The sequence below is a fragment of the Oreochromis aureus genome, linkage group 14 (assembly GCF_013358895.1).
Source record: "Oreochromis aureus strain Israel breed Guangdong linkage group 14, ZZ_aureus, whole genome shotgun sequence".
Classification (NCBI taxonomy): Eukaryota; Metazoa; Chordata; class Actinopteri; order Cichliformes; family Cichlidae; genus Oreochromis; species Oreochromis aureus.
Genome location: NC_052955.1, coordinates 11,223,010 through 11,238,210, shown reverse-complemented (window position 1 = coordinate 11,238,210; position 15,201 = coordinate 11,223,010). Strand labels below are relative to the sequence as shown.

Sequence of the window (15,201 nt, the reverse complement as noted above, 5' to 3'; positions counted from 1 at the left end):
CTCCTTACTTGTAATTGAGTATTTATCAGATTGCCTGCAAGAGGAAGATGCAGTGTTTATCTGACACAATTATCAACAATAATGGGGGGAGCTAGCCTGCTAGTCCTCAAGGAAACTGGTAGTATGGTATGGATTCAGATGGCCAGGAGTAGTGAATGCAACAACTAGGACTTCATCTGACATTTAGGCAAGAAATGATTGTCATATGGAAACAACTGTGCAAATACAACACATAATTCTTAGAGTCTGCTGTGACACTGAAGGAATAAAGTAATGAAAACACATTTTGGTGCAGCCCCAATGTTGAGATCTAACAGGGAGACTTTTCAGTGACCTATCTAATTCAGAAGCCAGGAAATAAAAGAGGTGCAAGATGCAGCTGTGAGGAAAAGAATGACATAAAAGCTTCCATGATAAGTGGCAAATACATGGTCCATTTAGTGTGTTATTAAAAGACATGCAAGTCTGGAAGAATTAAGTAATATGAAACCAAAGTTTTTCATAGCAGTGCCAAATTCACTTTCATTGCAACATACATATGTTGAATTCCACTGATTGTTGTGGAATGGTAATGTTAATCATCATTATAAAGGATCCGATGCTTGTAGAGACTCAGTCACTGCTGTGGTGCCTTGAAATATTTGATAAAGCATGTCCATCATATTTTTGTTGAAGCATATCCAATTCAAGGAGAATGTCATGCCTGGAAAAAGGGCTGCAAAGAGAAAATCATACTGCCTCACAGTGCAGGTAGGGAAGTCTGAAAGACCAAGAAACGAAGCAGTCAAGGCTGCCTGGCCTGCTGGATGTAATCAAACAAGGGTGACCAGGTTGTTCCACAGATGGCTGATCTGGAGAATCCTCCGATTTATTTCCATGCCACAGACGGTCCTTGTCACTATGTGCAGGTGATTTCAGTATGGCAGCATTGTCTCTCCCTCTTTCTCTCTCTCTCTCAGACACACACACCACTAAACTGACATTTTGTCTCCCGCGTCTGAAATCAATTTGACACCGACTTCTGTTGTGTTGTGAACAGAATAAGATGCTAGGTCAGAGTTTTGCAACAAAGAAAGTTGATTTGTAGCCTTCTCAGCATTGTTAGCAAGACTCTCTTCTGACAATGAATTTGAATGACACTGAATTACAACGTGAAGGAACTCATTAAATGATTGTAAGTCATTTGGATGTTGCATTACATTGTGTATTACGATACTTGAAAGCAAGAAGTAGGAAATTTTATGCATTGCACAACTTTTTTTTCCTTTTCAGTTGGTATTTACAGGTATGAGAGGAATCCCAGCTATATAACCATTGTTTAACTATTTTTAATCTGTTTTTTCAGTTGGACCTCAAGTGATGCCAGGACAGTGAGCATCATTATGCGTGGCACATGGTCAGGGGCCACGCCCCTCTTCATTATGGTCCTGCTCTGGCTGGCTTGGGGTCAAGAGGTTCCTTTAATCCCAGGTAAGACATGACATGTTTCTCAGCACGTGCTTGTCAGCTCATCAGTGATCAAGACTTCATGGTCTGCCTCCATCATCATGGTTTGTCTGTGTCTGTCTGTCAGTCAATGGCTGTCTGACTTATTGTATGCTTGACACCACTCTACTGTTGACATGGGACTTAAATTCTGAGTCATTTGGAGCTAAGATAACTTCTTTTTTTTGGCACAAAGTAATTTTCTTGGTGACATTTTTTACAACAAGTAAAAGCGTTTGCAGCTCTGAACCTCAAGTTAATTCCACAACTGTTCCTGATTGACTGAAAGGTATTTGTACCTGTGGAATATTGAGAAAATCTCCTGATTTTCCAAATAACAAAATAAAGAAAAGAAGTACACTACATCGTAATCAGCCCTCCGTGGCTTGAACACACTAATATTCAGAAAATTTTAATTTTGCACTGCTATGAACTTACTTTTGCTTGTCAGCATGAAAATAATTTACACCTTACCCACCTCTTCCCTCTTCTTGGGTTTGTAAAACAATACAATACAGAATGGAAGGGTTACAAAGACAGGTCCACCAGATGGACAAAAATGCACAGAAAACTTAGATGGACAGATATAGAGATTCTAAAGTTATGCTAGTAAGATGATCTTGTTTTAAACAAATTTTCTTGAACTTGTTTGGGAATTTGATGTACAAGTAAAGTAGAATCATAGGAATTTAAGAAAAACCCACTGTGGTGGGGGCTGCACATCCAGCCACCATTCAATTATGTTAATTAAATGTGTCCAAAGTATACTGTAAATGTTACTAAAACGTTATCCTTCTGCTGATCGTTATTATCAACTTCTTTAGGAGTCCTCTACATGTTTGATGACGTTATTTTGAAGATCCCTGACCCCATATATGTACATATATTGAATACATGCACTATATGGACAAAAGTACTAGACCACCAACATGTTACATTTGCAGGATTTTCTTGCATGGAAATTGATGCCGGAAAGCTGCATGGGTAGATGGATAGATGCTTGAATTTATATAATTGTGGCAATGAGACTGAAAGCACATGAATTCAAGTATTAGGAGTTGTTTTTGTAGCTTTGGAGGTGAACTTTTTCAAGTCTTAGTTTGACTGTTTTGACTGAGTAAGTGAATTACTCTGTAGTTTCTGGTAAAAAGTTCAAGTTCACAAGGTCACCAAAGGATTTCACATCCTTTGAAAATTGCAAGTTATTAAAAATTGATTTTTTTACAGTGGGAAATAGATTGAAATAACCCAAAAGATTGCTAGAAGAATACTTCACTGGCTTCTGTCATCAATATCTGAAAGTTCGTCTGTTGACTTTTACAGATTTCTTTTCTTCTATCTATGAGATAAATAATCTAAATTGTTCCATGTCTTGTACGCTTTAAGACTTTAAGATATGGTGGTTTTTACATGACTGATTTTCTAACCTGTGACATTTTATTGAAATGTCTCCCTGTTTGAGATAAGTGAACCACCCACACTATGTGCTTTTGTCACCGCAATTGACAGTCATTTCAGTTCCACCATGCTGATTTCTCTTTTTTCCACCCAGCTCTCATCCAGCAAGACAACAGTCCCTTCCAGTCCTGCTTAGCAGAGCATTTCACATTCACTGCTTGCTGTTACCTTCTCATTCTGGCTACTCTGCTTCTTTCTATTGCCTTTCACCTCTCATTCATTTTCTTTAACCATGCTCACGCCACCACCTTCTTCTCTTTGTATTTTCTTTCGCCAGCACTATCTAGGAAGCAATTTACTTGTCAAGCAGAGGGCAGTATGCAGCTCCCTGGTCTCCGATGTAATGGTGTGTGTGTGTGTGTGTGTGTGTGTGTGTGTGTGTGTGTGTGTGTGTGTGTGTGTGTGTGTGTGTGTGTGTGTGTGTGTGTGTGTGTGTGTGTGTGCATGAGGGATTGCTACCTTGGCAGAAATGCTTTCAATCACACTCTTGGAGCACGATCTCTGACTGGCAGCAGTAAGAGCTATATTAAGATTGAATCGAAACACTTTTGCTTAACAATCTGATGGCATCAGAGTGCTATAACCAATGGCTTTTTCTTATCTCTATTGCTTATCACTGAAGAGATGCAAGGTGATACCCACAAGAATTCTAAGTGGCAGGTGACGTATCTGTAAGTCGAAATGGTGTCAAGAACAAAGATATGAAAAAAGACATTCTTTCTTATGTAAGGCACCTGTTGTTTAGCTTCAGTGGCAGTTCACCTTAACCTAAGATCTAAGTCATGGGTTGTACCTTCAGTACATGTGTCAGCAAAGAAAGGCAACTATCAGTAATATCTAGATGTAGGAAAGCTGAATTCCTCCAGGACCGTGTTTCTCAATGAGAGAGAAATGTCAAAGCGCCACTTTATTTTTTTCATCTTTACATACTTCATGACTGACAGCGCTCTTATTTTCCTTGCTTTAAAGTAAATATCAGCTGCTCCCGAAAGCAGTGACTCCCTGTTTCCTTTATTTAGGGCACTTTCATCATTTGGGTTTTCCGAGCTTCTTTGTTAACCATCTCTGATTCATGAGTAATGCACCATTATTATGTGTACTGTCTAACTTCGGCGGAAAAAATAGGACACCATATTAGCACATTAAAAATTTTGTTTGCTCTAAAAGATTCTACAGCTAGTAATTTGCACTCGGTGACATTGTTCAGGGCCAGTGCAGGACGAAGTACTCTTTGTAACACTGTGGATGGGGATATCATGGTGGTGGGTGTCAGTGTATCTCACGTTCCCAGATCTCGACTGTTTCAGACTGCATAGCATGAACAGCTTGTTAGCATGATCTTCAGTCCTCCATCTGTGTTCTGAGAGGCTGCATTCAGTTGGAGGACTGAGTGTAGGGCACTCATGTTTTGAAAGTGTTCAAAGACTGATACAGTTAATGCATAAATTTATTTTTTTAAATGAAAAAAGTTACATTTGACTGGCATACAACAGAAAGTCGACTTGTGTAAACATCCTGTAATCTTTACTGTACTGTAGCTGCCATCCACAGATGTTTCAGAGAGCAAAAATTCACACAAAGTTGTCGCTGAACATGATCTGGAGTTTTTTTTGTAGTAATAATGAGCTTGTCTGTGTTTGGTGAAAGGGTTGGACGATAATTTTAGTAACCTCACAGTTGGCCATTGTAAAATGTATGATATAACCATACAAGCAAATATATTTGTACCAAATATGGCTTCAGACATTGATGCAGGTTTTTTTTCTTTTATTATTTAATATTACCTACAGAATACAATTTTACAGCTACAGCTTTGACATCCCCATGTTAAAAGGCCAAATCCATTTCCAGGGTATCTAATGTATCAACTGATTAAAGTTACAGTTTTGGTTGATCAGGCAACCATATGTTGTAAAGTTATTGCACAGGCCAGGGTTTGAATCCAGTGCCGTCCATTTACTGCAGATGCAGATACAGGCTTTTCTCTGTTTTATCGGCAGTTTGACTTTAAATTTCTTCTTTGTATTGATTTTTTAACATTATACTGTAGGAAACATTCAATATATAGTATGTGTGGCTCTGCATATCCCATAAAGGAGAATTTTCTATTCTTCATACAACGGTTTTTGGTGAATCTGCTCTTTGATGTGATTCTCTAGACAAATGAAATCCATAACAAAAGATATTACATCTGTTACACTCAAAGTGCAATAGATACTGATTCAATTTACTCATCCATTGTGTGACCAGAAACAAACTTTCCTGCAGAGACCTTCTATTTTTTTCTTAAAACATTCAGGTTCCCAAAGCTTTTCTACTAAAAATTGAAACACGGTTAAACCGCACCACCACATAGTGTGAGTGGTTTCTGTCAGGTGAGAGAGCCAGACCCTGTGTTGTACTGTGGGTCCCACTCTTTCCCTTTACATTCAATATTCAGCTTGCACACCACCCCGAGGGTGATTAAATATGTGGTTAATACAGCACCATGAGAGTACTGAATTACACAGGAGCCATGCTGACCTTTTTAAATTACAGAACCAATTGTGCGAGACGGCAGAGGAAGTTTATAACAGGTACTGCCAAGATGAAGCCTGGAGGAGAATGGATCTGCTGCCACTGTCCTGCTGACGCGCTCCTTATTAGTGTTCTGCGCTATAAGCACCCTATTTGACACTCATTCTTTCCTTCCTTTCTCTCACTCTGGATCTCATTTGACTGCAGTTTTTGGTCGCTTTGTTTCTGTATCTTGTTTACTACTAGAGCATCCGCGTAGATGAGCTGAAACAGCCGTCCTGCACACACAAACTAATTTGACATTTCATTTCACCGTTGATGAGACATGTATCACTCCTGACGCACAGAGTAGCCTCACTCCATAAATCTTGATCACTGGCCTTTTTCTCCGATGCATCCTAGTCAGCATATTGGCTTTGCAGATATTTGAAGGTCGTTTCTGATGTCTGATTTAATTTGAGGCTAACGCCAAAAAAATGAAGCCGCCAGTTTCAGCATCAGTCACGTGACTTCTTGGAGTCACAGCCATTTTTCAGGGATGACTGTGCTCATCTTCAATCCCCATCAAAAGAACTCTAAACCTGACTGGCAGCGATACAACAATCTCTGCTTGGCAAAGGGCAAGAAAAGCTTTTTAGCAATGAAAAAGTCCGAATAAAATACCCAGACATTAAAAACCAGGTCTGTTTCTCTCCTAGCCAACTTTCAAGAGTAATTCCTGATTGCTTTTCACAGCACATTGCAAAATGCTCAGTAATTGTATTTAGATGAAAAATCCTCATTTCACCACCACTGTTTCATTCTTCTTTCTTGAGAGAGTATGGCGTTATTAGAGGAAGAGGAAGGATTGAACGCTTGGCATTTAATATAATGAAATTCTTGTGATAGAATGTTTTTTAGAACAATACAGTTTAGTGACACTATTCATTCCATTAAGACATATTAAAAAGCTTTGTCAAAGACACCAATGCTCCTTTTTCCCTCTGAACTCTGTCCATACTTATTTCACAAAGCAAACCGATCCCAGTCTTGTCATCTGAAATTGTGGTGCTGTGGTTATAGCGCTCCATGCGTTATTTTCCTTTACACTTTCTCCCCCATTGTTTTTTGTCTTTAGTGCATTCGCATTCATGTGTTTTTAATCTGTTGCAACATTAAGAATGATACATGGCAATAATTGTGTTCAGAAAAACAAAGTCTTTGCTTTTATGCTTCTTGGGGAGTAAAAATTGAACCAAATGTATCTGATGTTATTATTGATTGTCTTATTGAGAGGATTTTAAATCATATATTGTTGATGGAGTTTTTTTTTCTGTTTTTCATGTAAATCTACCTTTTTTTGCACTTCTGTGTAAGAGCCTCCAGTGTTCCATTAGGAAACGGCGGCAATCTGTCTGCCATCTTTGTTTTTGCAAAACAGCATCTTTGGTCACAGATAACCATATTGTTGGGAGCATCTGACACATTTCCTCTGTCCTGGGGCACAGAGCCCTGTGCTTATCATCTCCCTGCCTCTCACTTCATTCGGCCACCATTTAATTACAGAGCAGGGCAGAAGCCAGTGTTTCCTCATCACACTTCCTCCACCCTCAGGCCATCATTTAATGATGAAAAATCTGCTGTGGGAGATTTGGGCATTTGTTTTATTATCATTCTTTTCTCTTTTTGCCATCGAGCTGTGTGTCTGTGAATGAAAGGAGGGTGTTTTTGTACACAACCAGCATATTTTTGGCAATATATTTTGCTCGCAGGCTTGAAATTTGATATTCTGAGCTTAGAAGTAGTGCTCTCTGTATTTCACACCTTCTGCTATAGCTTCTCACGTATGAAGTGTGACTTTATCTTGAACCTCAGCTCCCTACCATTAAGAATGGGTCTGTAACAAAGTTAGTCCAATGGGAAGGTAAGATTTAGCTCAGGTCACACTTCCTCTAAGGCAACAAAAGATAAAATACCACAGAGGCACAGAGGTGAACTATGATGAGACTACAAAAAACTTTAATATCAAATGCTTTGTCAAGTGTGTGCAAGCCATTTCCGGCACTTTAAGCAAGATAAACAGAAATGGCTGAAGCTGTAATGTCATCATAAAATATGCTGACTAATTATAACCATTACCACCCACGCATACATCAGCAACCCCACAGGCATTTTAACTAAATGTTGGGAAACCTTGTTTAAGGCATTTGTTAATCTAATTTTGAACATCCTTCAAGCAGCACTATGTGTTTCACTTGAATATTCATACAGTATGACTCAGCTTGTGGCTTAATGATTTCATTCAGAAACATTCCAGTGGACACATTTGAGAGAGAAAAAATCATATTCCTTTCTGTTCTTTATTAGACTCCTATAGGAGTTTTAAATAAAATATAATTGGCACTATAGTACCAGATGGTACAATAACAGTGTAGCTGCACATATTTTTCACATGCAGCTCCTTCATACATTATTTCTCCCCAGTTGCGAATGTGTGTACACTTGTATGCATGCGTGATATGATGTGCTGTGCATACAGCAGACTTTATTGATTTCCGCAGAGACATGACACAGGCACCTTTATATCTTTTCACCTCATACCTCAAGTCTGACCCTCTCTCACACACCTGCACACACACATACATGCATAGATACATACATGCACAACCCCACTGCTATCCCCCCCCCGCCCCCCTGATTCTCCGAGCTGAAACATCCCTCTCATGGGGTTTGTGCTGTGGGGCTACGGGAGAGTGTCATCTCACAAATGAATTTCTCCTCACATCCCTCTCTCCATTAAAGAACCTGTTTGTGCTCCTACAGCAGCACGCAGCACTCCCCTGCAGCTGTTTGTGCTCTCAGACACAAGTACTAGTTCTTTATATACCTGTGTTGTTTGTGCTCTGGCTACCTGCATCTCATGCACACAGCAGTGAGACTCTTTCTTGCCATATTGCATTTCTCATGTGCTTTTGTGCATGTGTGCTTCTCATTAGTTTACTAGTTTTTGCCCTCAAGGTTGTTGAATTTGTAAAGAATTTGTTAAGTCAGTGTGAAGGTGGTCTTTAAGTGTAATGTCCTGATCAAGAAAGCAGACAAACTACAAATGGCAATGATATCACATGCTTCCTTGTTTCCTAATGTAGTCATAGCTTTATGATTTTGGTTTAGATTACATTGAATGTCCAGCTTATTGAAAATTCCTCTTGGCTTTTTTTTTGCTTTATTCTTTTGGATCTAGCATAGTTGCATGCAGTAATAACAGGATATTAATGTTTTCAAGGGCAGTAAAATATAACACTGCCACAACAGGAAAACATTGTCATTTCTCACTCACACAGGAGTGATGTCATTCTAGTTTCACTTTTGATGAGGAGCTCAATAGGCATCCGTCTCTACAAACTGTTGATTTGGATTCTGAACTCAGTTGTGGAGATTGGGTGTATTGAAGGACTGGCAGACAAATTGAGCAACACCCATGATTGGAAATCCATGTGCCTGCCTACGTGCTTTTTGGGACAATGAGCATCTTATTTGTCCCTGCTGAAATCACATGCAGGGATTTCCAGGCATATTTGTTGATTTTTCACTTTATGGAAAAGGCAATTTTGACTCATCAGTGTATGTTTATGTTCCACATGCACTCCTTGTATATGTTCATCTGTGCATCTGTCAGGGGGTGGGTGAGTTGGAAAAGTATGAAATTTTTTGGTTTCGGGGGAAAGAACAGTTGGATGCAAATCCTCCCTTAAAGTCGCTGCTCTGTCTTAATTGATGTTCCATTGAATTTGAGCTTTAAAGCCTCTGCAGTACCACTGGGTATTCTGTGCATGTAGCCTGAATGGCCTTTGTAAAGTACTGAATTGTGAGCTCAATTTCCTATGCACGCTCATCGTTTCCCTTTCCCATTTGAGACAAGATATTGGAGATGATCCCCCTATTCTGGCAAGTGGCCATTTTAAATGGAAGCTATTTCAGCTCTTTCATTTGTCAATCAGGCTGAAGAGTGAGTCTCTGACGGTGGCTCAATGTGAGGCTGTAATTGTCAGCGTCCCCTTCTGCCCAATGCGCAGCCCGGTGCTTTGCATGTGAAAAGATCCTGAAAGAAGACGTGAGCGCTGAATTAATACTCAAACTGCCTTTTGTCTCCATCACTTTAGCTTCTGCCGCCATGAGGCACAATGGCACAGACATGCGGACAATCGATGAGGAAAAAGCGAGCAGGATGAAGGCTTCCTGTCTCCATTTTTAAGGCTCTTTCTGAGTGAAAATTGCAATATTTAGGGATTTGGATCCACCTGTAGAAGCTGCCCTCACTGCCTATATATAATGGAGTAGCACAATGATTTTGCTGATTTTAATAGACTTTTATTTAAAAAAGTTTTAAAAAAAGATCACAACTTGTTGGAAATGCTTGAGCTGAAAAACGATGTACATTTAAAATAATTAAAAAACACTCCTGATGTGTGGACAGTGTTATATATTTTTCTTTTAGAAATAAAATTTCCACCCACATAAATCAACCACAGCTGATCCATTATTTCAGTATGTAAAAAGGATGTGTTATACAGTCATTTTTAATAGTATTCTAACAAAAATATAATGTGTCTAGTGTATTTGCTCATATCGAGTCCAACATTGAAGACATAACTGGATGTTATGTATCATGGCTAAGAGTGGAAAAGAAAGGCAATGGCTTGCTTGGAAGCATTTCCAAATGCAAACAGCACATATCGTCTGTAACAGTAGACTTTGTAATTGAATTTTCCATAATGATGCTAAAAGCTAATTTAATTAGAAGGTGTATATTTCCCAAGAAGTAAGTATATTTTATATATTTAATTCATTTATAGCAAAAATTCAGTTATTAGTGTGACAAACAGTATTTGGTATTTTTCTATTGATATATGCTAAGCTGTAAAAACTTCACAACATTAAGGAGTTAAGGTGCAACTTGTCTTTATGTTTCTGTTTTGTGATTTTAGGAGGCCAGCTGCACGCCATGAATACACCCGTTACACAATATGGTAACCTTATTCCTCTATCACATTTTTAGGTTGTCAAGTCATTATGAGTGTAAGCTCACTAATCAGAAAATGTTTGCCTGCATGCTGACATTCTAGTAAACAGTGCTGAGATGGTCTCGGTCCGCCTTTCCATTCAGTGGGATGATAACCAAGCTATGATGATGGCCTGATAATGGTCTGTAAGACTGCCTTAGCATCTATTGTGGTTTTAGGGAAAAATATTTCTGTTTTTCCCTTATCTCCTCTTAATGTTGTCCCACCTGTACCCTCATAATCCCTACAGGTACTCTTGCTTCCAACATACTGCTGTCTGTTGCAATTCCAAGTAATGATTTGGGTAAAAACTGTTAGGGGACATTGGGAGATAGGATTCTTTACTGTACAAAAGGAATGTTCCACTTTTATATAATAGTAAATAGGCAGAAGATTAAAAAAGGCACATTCTAAGTCCCAGTTGGAGTTATAGCAGATCTACCAAAACTTTTGCTCCATTTCTCTTGCTGTTAACCTTCTCTATGACTACAATTTCTTCTGGATCTCATGATGTGTGTATATAGAACAGGTGGCCTTAGGGGAAGCAAAGCCTTTGTTTGAGGGACTAAAAGAGATTTCCCTGGACAAAGTCCCCATGCTGATGATCATATCTAGGTAATAAGACTGATATACAGCCCTATTTTCCCGATGTTTACAGCAGCCCCATGCAGCTTTAATTAACGAAAGAGGTGTCCCTGTTGCTCTAGAACAGCCTCACCTGATCAGTTATTTCCATTTAGAAACACACACTTGACTATAAAAGTCAAATGGAAAATGGCTTTAAAACAGCAGAATTTCCTAATGAACACTTAAATCAGGCAGGAAAACATCAGATTAGCATGCTGTCAGCACTAAATGCCACCCAGGAAACGGTGTGCACAAAGACTGCGGGAAATTAATTTGGAACAAAAAGCCAGTGGAAGGTTTTTTTCCCCCTTATCTCTCCATGTGAACTTCACAAGGAGCAGGTTGACATTGGTTTTATTACCCTGGAGCACTGATGACGAGCTGGATGAGCGAAAGTGCTGACAAGAGGGAACGAGCGGGTGATCAGTCACTGGCTGGGTGCCCATCACAGGCACTCAAGGATGCTGAGAGGACGTTGGCCTTTGTCATGTGATTGCCTGGATGAGAAGACCTATGGCAGGGCCAAGTGTGTGGGGGTTAAACGTACACAGCTAGGCCTCAGCATCGAAGAAAAGGGAATCTTTCCGCATGCAGTCAGACACAAGAGTCCAGATATGCTCACAGTAAATATTCTCACACACCTGCGCATACTTTAAGTACACATTTGTTTGTAGAGACAGCTTCGTGGTGATAATGATGGTACTGACGGTGATAGAACCGCCATGTACATTCACTTGACTGATGTCAAGTGTCAGCTTTTCTACCTTGTTCTTTTTCTTTCCCTGCTTCCCTCTCCTTGAATCCATATGATGCACTCCCCCCACTCTCTGCATCTCTCCCTGTCATATTAATGTCATGTTTCTTCGAGTAAAGGTAAGGGGAAACCGAGTTTCCTATACCATCTTGCTTTTCTTTTCTGAGTTTTATTGCCTGTGTCTGTCACACCTTCAGGCTTTGCTGCACAAAAGTGCAGCTGTGTACTCGACATTCACTTTTATCAGCTCCATGGAGTTGATTGCACGAGGCATAGCTTGAAGGTTACAGTGCCCCACGAGTAGCAGCAATTCAAAACGATGTATTGATATATCCTTCACGATCATTTTAGTGCTATAACATTAGTATTAGTCACAGGTTTTTTTTATGCCTGAAGGCTTTGATAGCAAGTTAATGACCATTATTTGAGAATTTCTGACCTGTGTAATACAGGTACCAGCTTGTTCTTTTGTTTGTTCAAGATTCACTCACTCACATTATTAGCCTCATTAGCCAACAGCCTTCATCAAGAGATGACTTCTGAGATGTGTTCTTGATATAAAACTCTCATATCTGTATGTATATTGAAAGAGATAATACTGTGTGTAATTGTTTCTCCGGTTTATACTGACTGTGAAAGAATCGATTCTGAATTAAGTGGTTGGTGATAAAATCCGCAGCCACCGCTCTGTGCAAAAATATATTCTGAAGGTAAACAGAAGATATAATTAGATGCCAAAACTATATTACCTTCCAAAGTTAGTTGTCACAGTATGGAAGCTTCTCTCTGTGTGTCTCTGGATAGAGTTTACTGGCTGTGAGACCAAGAGGGAACTTTGTATAAAAGTCAGTTACTTTAATAAAAACTTGTTTTTATTTATGTTATTTATGTTTACCTATGTTCCTTCTCTAATTTTTTAAGATATACTTTTGGGCTTACTGACTGAACTGAGGTGATGGAAATGCACCAATGTGCAAAAATTACAGAGTTATTTAATTTATTGGCAGCCTTTCAGATGTGTTATAATATAATTAACATCTGACATTTCAAAGTTTGATTGTGTTTTGCACAATAAAATGGGTTTATATGATGTCAGATCAGTCATTTCTGAAATAAGAGCATAGGCGACCTATTCATGTCACGTTCATGTCTTCAGTGAATATGCTGCTGTGGCTTCAGTGTGCTGTTGTATTGTACTGAATTGGCTTTGTTCAAAGACAAAAAGATTAAGTTGTTTTAGAAGACGTTGCTTTAAATTGGTAAGAGGACTGATTTCTGTAGCACTTTTCTACTCCTTTTGTGTGTATAAGTGCATTCTATCTAACATTCCCTCCTGGATAAACTCGGGGTTCAGAATCTTGCCCAAGAATACTTTCGCATGCAGACTGTAGCAGCCTGGGATCAAACCACCAGCCTTCCAATTAGTATATGACCTGCTCTACCTCCTGAGCCACAGTCACCCCAAAGATGAAGGAAGAAATGAATTTATGTCCAAGCATGTTGACTGACCTGCATAATACATCACATCTACACATTATGTGTGGCAACATGCATGCAATGGATTGCACTCTTTTGGACAAAGAGTGCTTTTGCATATTTCAACCGGACAGGGAAAAGGAGGGGGGGGGGTTAAATTGGCATATTAAATGACTTTTGTTCTTCTAGTCCCAGAGTTTTGGAATAGTCCTCGTTTTTCCTTTTTTCATAAATTAATGTGTAAATAGGTAGTTATTAATGTTTAAAGAGGCCTGTTGTGAAACTGTGTGAGTGCTGTGACAGATTTGTGAGGACATGAAACTTGACAATGGCACAATACAGCCTCTTCAGCCTCTGTGACATCATTTCCCCGGCCTTCTGTATTCACTATTTTCACTGAAATTAATTGCCTCTAGTGCCCTTTATCACTGTGACAATACAGAGAGATGTGAAGTTGACAGTGTTGACTTCATTATTGCTCATTTCCATATGAACAACAGTGCTGAAGAGGTCTTCAACCTGCCCACTTACCTCTACTGTGCTTATAAATTGCACAACGCTAATACACACATAGTTACACACACATATCCCAGATTACCATATAACTGCCCTTCACAATTTTTGACAGGTCCTTTTTCTTTTGGTCTGTTATGCGGTATTTTATTATCTAGAGTAGATGCTGGCAGGGACGGGATGTGAGGGACAGTATCATTTGCCAAGGCTGCTGCTAATGGGTGCTGAAATCTACAGGACTTATATGGATTGTGGCCAGGTGTGGAGGGGATACAGAGTTCCATATCAAATGGCTACACTGCCCCAGACCTCTCTGTGTTGGGTCATTAATCTTGCTGTCAGTGAACTGTCTTTCAAAGTATCTTTTACCTCGTCCTCACCCTTCTTCTTCTTTTTCCTGACCGCCCGGAGTTGTAAAAGCAAAGGAAAGCGTGTCCCATCCCTCTTAGGCTTCCACCCATTTACCACTCATGCAATCACTTGATCAGAGCTGTATTTGATGATGAGTGTGCTGAGTGGAGGTGGGCAGAAGAGACCCATGGGGTGGCTCATCTTTACCTACTTCTCATTGGAAGTAGAACTATGATGGAACTAAACTACACTGCAGAATGAGCTTTCCTGTTACTTTCTAAAGGTCCTCTGTGCATTGCAAATCACACCGCAAAATGATTTTCAGCTTCTGTGCAGCTGCACAGTAAACATCTTTGCATGGTGAATAAGTGGACCATAGTGAAAACTGTCCTTAGTGTCTGCTGACATGGCCATTCTTTGCATGTCTGAGGGGAGAAGCTAAGGGGCTGAGCTCATGTTTCCTGACCCAGCAACAGCAGGAAGCAAAGCATAGAAAAGAGAAGAGAAGCACTCAACTCTCACTTAACGGTGGTAAGATGACTGCGTGAGCTGTGCCCATTTTAGACAGTCCCCTTTAATGCTTCATTTGTGTGATTTTGTGAGTGTGGCTGCTTTAGAAAAAGAGTCTTCTGCTTATCATGCCAGAGAGATGAAAAATGCAATTGCAAGAGAAAGTTATTTATGACCTGTGATAAAGTGTAATTTACCCACAGAGTGAAATGAATAACAAAATAGAGATGTTTTCTTGCCCTGTACACACAAGTTGCTTAAATCTCCTAGAAGTGCATATTGCCAACTCTAGGATGAATAAATAAATGGTGCATTTTATTCTTTGATCAGTCTTCTTTTGTCTAAACCTATGAAGGAGCAGACAAAGAGCATATTTTGACCTCATCATATCCATCCTCACATATCAAATATTAGTTTGTTTAAATATTTACTTTCTAGATCTTTATAGTCAATCACAAGGAGCAGGTCAGA

General features: G+C 39.5%; 1 protein-coding gene across 2 annotated transcripts in view; it reads left to right on the top strand.

The window, feature by feature from the left end:
• Positions 1-1,355: 1,355 nt before the first annotated feature.
• Positions 1,356-15,201, top strand: part of robo1 (roundabout, axon guidance receptor, homolog 1 (Drosophila)) — a 195,432-nt gene continuing 181,586 nt past the window's right edge. The window contains exon 1 of one of the 2 annotated variants that reach the window (XM_039597947.1): positions 1,356-1,470. In XM_039597947.1, the coding sequence (XP_039453881.1) occupies positions 1,383-1,470 (88 nt within the window). In that variant the 5' untranslated portion in view covers positions 1,356-1,382. The remainder of the gene's footprint in view (positions 1,471-15,201) is intronic. The other variant, XM_039597946.1, reaches the window with a different exon arrangement.